At 44.5% G+C, this 5,953-nt stretch overlaps 1 protein-coding gene across 1 annotated transcript in view; it reads right to left on the reverse strand.

Annotated features, from left to right (window-relative positions):
• carmil3 (capping protein regulator and myosin 1 linker 3) overlaps positions 1 to 5,311 on the reverse strand; it is a 25,369-nt gene extending 20,058 nt beyond the window's left edge. The window contains exons 1-2 of the mRNA XM_019864752.1: positions 5,097 to 5,311; positions 1,926 to 2,020 (exon numbers count right to left, since the gene is read on the reverse strand). Of these exons, the coding sequence (XP_019720311.1) occupies positions 1,926 to 2,020; positions 5,097 to 5,154 (153 nt within the window). The 5' untranslated portion in view covers positions 5,155 to 5,311. The remainder of the gene's footprint in view (positions 1 to 1,925; positions 2,021 to 5,096) is intronic.
• Positions 5,312 to 5,953: the final 642 nt, after the last annotated feature.

The following is a 5,953-nucleotide window of genomic DNA, read 5'->3' on the forward strand; positions in this document are numbered from 1 at the left end:
GTGTGTGTGTGTGTGTGTGTGTGTCTTCACTGAAAGATGGAAGCATGCATGTTGATGCAGCTCCAACAGATTGCCCTGGGTGGCTCTTGCTTGTGATGCTACACCCTTCTGCCTGCGTCTGGAAGAGTCCGGGGAAGGGGGGGGATGGCTCAACCGTGTCGATGTACATGTGTGTCATCGTGTGATGGCTGGTACAGTCAACATACACAGACAGCTGGATACCATCGATCTCCACGGGCGGAAACAGGGGCAGACAATAAAAATAGAGGACAACAGACTTTATAGCAAGTTCGAACAAACAAAAGGATGTGCTCGATTTGTCCACCAAACCAAATCAACCAGCAGACCCAGCTAAAAAGGGGCCTTCGAGTTTCAGGAATGAGCCATCACAGACAGGAGGAGTCGGCTTTCTTTTCAGCCTTGAAGCCTAAAGGGATACCCAACTTAATTATCCATTTTCAGACATAAAAAGTTGAAATTTTGTCCAGAATGAATTTGATAACTTCATGATTTTTCATGTACAATTAGCACCTTCCAAAGCGCATCTTGCTTTCGACTGAAAATGACATCACACGAGCCTTAACTGAACAATATGTTTTTAAAAGGTGTTAATCGTGCATGAAAAACAATCAAATTCTCAAATGCAATTAACACCTTCCAAAGCGCATCTTAAACTTCGACTGAAAATGACATCACACGAGCCTTACCTTAACAATGTGTTTTTAAAAGGTGTTAATCGTGCATGAAAAACAATCAAGTTCTCAAATTCGTTTTGGACAAAGTATCACTTTTTACTGCTGATAATTGCCAAATAAGTTTGGTATCCCTTGAAACCGTTTGAAAGATGAGTGCTCAATGCACAGAGAAATGAAGAGAGCATTCCAATCTCCCTCACGTGCTCACCATCACACCTCTGAAATGGATCCATTTTTTCGATTGAAACAAGAATGAATGCCTATATCTCCTTTCCTCCTTGAATGCATCCAGAGCAGTACCCAAGGCTCACATGGACAGTAAAAAAAATAAATAAATCTTGTAACTAATTGAATTGCCTGTGATCGAAAGAGGGGCCCAATACTTTTTATAGGCCGGGATTAAAGATAGAGGGAAGGGCACAAGGGAGATGCAGAGAGTGAGAGGCAACTGGCATGTCGGGGGGGAGCACAACAAGGGTGGTGGGGGTCGGGGGGCACGATGATGAGAAGGAGAGTGATTAAAATGACAGGGAAAGAGGGAGGTAGAGAGGAAACAAAGAGAGGACATGACAGAAGTAGTGGGGACATGGGAGGGGGCGTAAGGGTGGTGAAAGGAGGATGCTGGAGAAACAAAACGTGGAACGAAAAAAAAAACTCAACGGATTAATGCATAGGATATATTTCTAACGCGGCTGAGCAAGTCATACTTTGTCACCGCGGAGGTGACCTGGGCCAACAAAGCACCTTGAACGCACCGCAGTCCCTTTGGGATATACTCTCATACAACATGCAGGATTGTGATTGATAAATAAATAAATCCATCAATAAATAAATACATGACATAGCGTATCGTATATACAATGTTAGGCTCACACATGCACGCACCAAACTCTTGCCTGTGGCATTAAGGCCACCCTGCCACATCTAATAAACTCTGTGGCTAGATTCAGTAGGCCATGACACAGTGTCCACTTTGCTTTGCTTGGGCAGCATCTGCCTTAAGCCCCGATGTTCAGCGCGTCTGCTTAGTGTGACAGGATGCCTAATCTGTGACTTCTTATAGGTCTTTCAATTTGTCTCAATTAAGCTCGATGGGATTCCGCTCGGCTTCAGAGAACTTCGATTTGTCTTAAAGTCCATATTCCATATCAAAGTCAATGTCTAATTTGGCATGAAAGCAGAAAAATAAGGGCCTAAAAAGGGACTCTTTACAGTCTTGGGGTCTCTTACCAGAATCCTGTCTTCCGATTTCCCATTCTTGGTGTCCAGTTTGGTAGCTCTCACAAATTTAATGGCCTGTTTGTCCAGCACCTTCCTGATGCTCTCTGGCAGGACGAAGAAAAGACAAGATATTCATCAAAACAGTTGAACTCAAAATAGCAGGTACAAGTCTATCGCCGAAATACCTTTATTTAAAAATGAATCCAAATTCTTGCCATAATTAATTAGTGGGGAAATCCCCCACCGCATTAAAAAAAATGCAGTCATTCACTCACATATCAACAGTATTGTGAAACAAACTGAAGATCACACAATTAGCTAAAATTACCTCAAAATGGAATAAATCAATAAACTCTATATGGATAACTAACTTAGTGCAGAAAGTAAAATAATGAATTTACTCTTGGAATTCAATCCCATAAATCTGTTGGCAGAACAGTGTGTGTGTGTGTGTGTGTGTGTGTGTGTGTGTGTGTGTGTGTGTGTGTGTTGCACCCCGCCTACCGCCCAAGATCAGCTGGGATGGGATGTCTGACATAATTTGGTTTTAACGTGAAAAAATGAGATACTGAGACATGTGGCACATAAAAGCGGGTGAGAGTCTGATTGCAAGAATTTAGTTCCAACATGCTTTTCATTTCTATGGCAAAGAACTACACGATATCTTCAAGGTGCGCTTCTGTACAAGTCATGTTCTGGGCAGTCGCGGACGGAAAACTGCATGCCCTGTTTGACTCGCCACCGTAAGGCTGTTGAAAAGCCGCAGGGAGTAAAAGTGTCAGCAGATGAGCTGACGTGTTAGTCTTGTTACCGTTACACACAATTAAAGTTGCTTGCACACTGTCCCTCTTCCTCGTCAATGACTTAATGCCGTCGTTATGGTAATGCAAATGCGTGCGCAGGATGCGGATGCAATCTTTTGGCACCATCGCTTTTCCATTCCTCATGGTCGCAATTATTGTTGACCGAGTGCTCTTCCTTACTTCCTACCAAGGCATTACCAACAGATCGCCGAGGAATCATTCCAAACTGCGTCGTTTGTTTTGCCGCATTCTAGTTCACTTAACGTTCACATCAACATCAATCTAGAGCAATATTCGTAGAAAATAGGAGAACAAAAAGACAGACCAAAGAGCATTTAGGCGTGCACGTGATTTCTAATCTTAGAGTGACGAGCTCTGTCTTGTCACACAAACTTTCGCCTCGTTAGTAAATGAGGGGGAAAAAACAAACAGCATACACTTGGGCAAAAGCGGAACAGTTTTATCGAATGATTTGGACAGTTCTCAAAATCTATTCCACTCTGTTGCCAGTCATTTGCTCAGTGCACTACTGCTCACAGAACGTCGTGGGGACACAGGCACACTCCAGCAAAGGATACGGTCACCGTTATTTGGCCAGATTATTTAACTCCTGTTAGCAACAATGGTTTAAAAAAAAAAAGGAATTGTACAGATTCGACTTCAAATCAATGGTAAACATTAGGGCTTCGCGGTATTGGAAAAACACTCCTGCGATATCAATATTATTGAGATAATTAAAAGAAATGATATTTTCATGATCTAATGAAAGAAATGCATGTTTTACCTTACAAATTGTTTGTATTTTTATATACAGTACATAGTCATCATTTGAAGTTCTTTAGTGTTAGCAATACCCCTTGATCCTGTTGACCTATTGGAATGTGATGTCCATCCAAGGTTGCATCTGACTGGTCAAAGTCAAATCAAAGCAGACAATCCCATCTGAATCTTATCGCACATCTTTGCGATTATGCATAGAGCACACACCATTATCCCGACGCCGACATTTTTTTCGACATATTGTGCAGCCCGAGTAAACATATTGAAAATAACAGCGGTGCCCTATGAACAGATGGCTGCATAAGGACAGCTGCCTGCCACGGCTGTAACTCGGGCACCAACGTCCAAAATGATCAGGGCGTCAAAGACTGAGCTATTAAGGATTAGCATCACACGCCGTTAACACACAGAGAACCTCTAAAACAAGGGCTCCTACTGTATCTGGGCTATTTTTAGCATCAGAGCTCAATAGAAACAAGCTGGCTCACTCCAATGAAACCTGGAAAGATATAGCGCTGCAATATTGAAGGACTGGAATGGCCGCGTCGAGTTCAATGTCTTCCACCCACTAGCTGTACCGACAGCATCGGCCGCATACAGTATGTTCTTCAAAGATGCAATGCAAGTCTTATGCATCCAGGAGAGGTTACAGTACATGCTGTTATGTGTACTCCACTTGTGTGGAGAGGTCTGCTTGTGTGCAGATGATTTTCTGCATCCTCTCTATAAATAGACTCATAACTCTCATTTTCCTGCAACAAACACTAAGTTTGCTCCCACGCTTGAGGCCAACCAAACGCTGATGGTTATCAACACTAAGCTTAGGTAAGACCCACACGTTTAAACCTTTCAATGCACTTGGCACCCCCCTTGGTTGAACTCAAATACTCCCAAAAGCGAAGAAGGGTAGGGGAGGAAAGATGGGTCAGTGCCCCTGTTCCACTTTAATTCCCCCTGCTCACAGGCAAACGGCCTTTTTGGCACTTCCGTGGGCCTGCTCCCGCTGACGGCGGGGTCATTATGAAGCCATCGCTCGGGATCTGGCAGGTGTGTTCATGACTTAACGCGGCACGGCCAGACAGAAGGGGCTTGACGAGGATGAGCTGGTTAACAGCAAGATTCAAGTAAACAACCTCGTCAGGTTAATTAGAAACGAGCTTCTCGTGTGCGCGTGCCCGATCAATCGCTGCTCAAGCATCTCTCACCCGGCGCACACCAACTCGCGCTAGAACGCCAGGAGAGATCAAGTCTTCACAAATGATGTGTGCCACACATCCAAAATATCACTCGTAGTCCCTTTCTGCGGCACGATCAATTTCACAGCCGAGATGCATGCCGAATCAATCCTAAAGTGAATCGAATCGATAAAATGACAACCTTCCCAATTTCGCTCAGCGATTTTGCCTTGAAGGGACATTTTACTGCCTTTGCCTGCGGCCGGAACTCTAAACTGGAGAAGAGAAGAGGCAAAACAAGCCAAACTATTTCACACGTGTCGCCCCAAAACAATCTTGTCAGCCTTCACTTCCGGGGCGGCGTTGCGCTTTGGAGGTTAAACAGCACAATTAACCCAGGGGGGGAGTCATTTGGAGCTCACCTGTCAATTCCCTGCTGACACTGGCAAAGCCCGGCGCTGTGGTCTCTTTGGAGGCCATGGCGCGCACCTCGCTGCCTGAGCTGATCCTCCGAGAGTCCCCAAACGTCCCGAATGCCCTCAAACGTGCTTCCTGCGGTCCCCTTTTGCGCCACCGCGAGCTGTGAACCGAAGCGATGGTGTGACGCGCCGTTCGCAGTCGCACTGGTGGGCGCGCTTACAACACTTCTGAGAGAGAGAGAGAGAGAGAGAGAGAGAGAGAGAGAGAGAGAGAGAGAGAGAGAGAGAGAGAGAAGCAGGGGTGTTAAAGGGGCGCTAATCCGAAAAGAATTATTCATCAGATGCTTTCAAATTCCTCGTTATATGCACAGATCAGCACGGATTTTATCACTATTTTGAAATACGTGTGTCCTAATTTAAATTCGTAAAATTTCTAAACATAATTTGAGTTTAAAAAAAAAAACAGCGCCATGAGGCCATTTTGTGACACCATGGGTAATTTAAATTGAATTTTGAACATCAAAACCATCATAAGTGTGTGGTGTAAAGTCCCCCCCCCCTCCCCCCAGTCCCATCTCCTCCCCATAGTCACGATTGGCTAATTTACATACTTTGGGGTTTTAGGGGTTTGCAAGCTAATCTTCATAATTAACTGAAAAAAAAATCACCTATTTGCTGTTTTGTGCGCTCTGAAACAACATTAGATGGCATGACACCAAAGCTCTGTCTAACAGCCGTGGTGGTGCCCCAACCTTGCTGCTACAGAATTATACAGAGGTGGGTGCATCTGCAAATTTTGACAGTCCGTCAGTCATCATTCAGCAGCGGCCGGATCATCATCATCAATCCATCATTATCCA

This window comes from Hippocampus comes, unplaced genomic scaffold (assembly GCF_001891065.2).
Source record: "Hippocampus comes isolate QL1 unplaced genomic scaffold, H_comes_QL1_v1.1 scaffold285, whole genome shotgun sequence".
Lineage (NCBI taxonomy): Eukaryota > Metazoa > Chordata > Actinopteri > Syngnathiformes > Syngnathidae > Hippocampus > Hippocampus comes.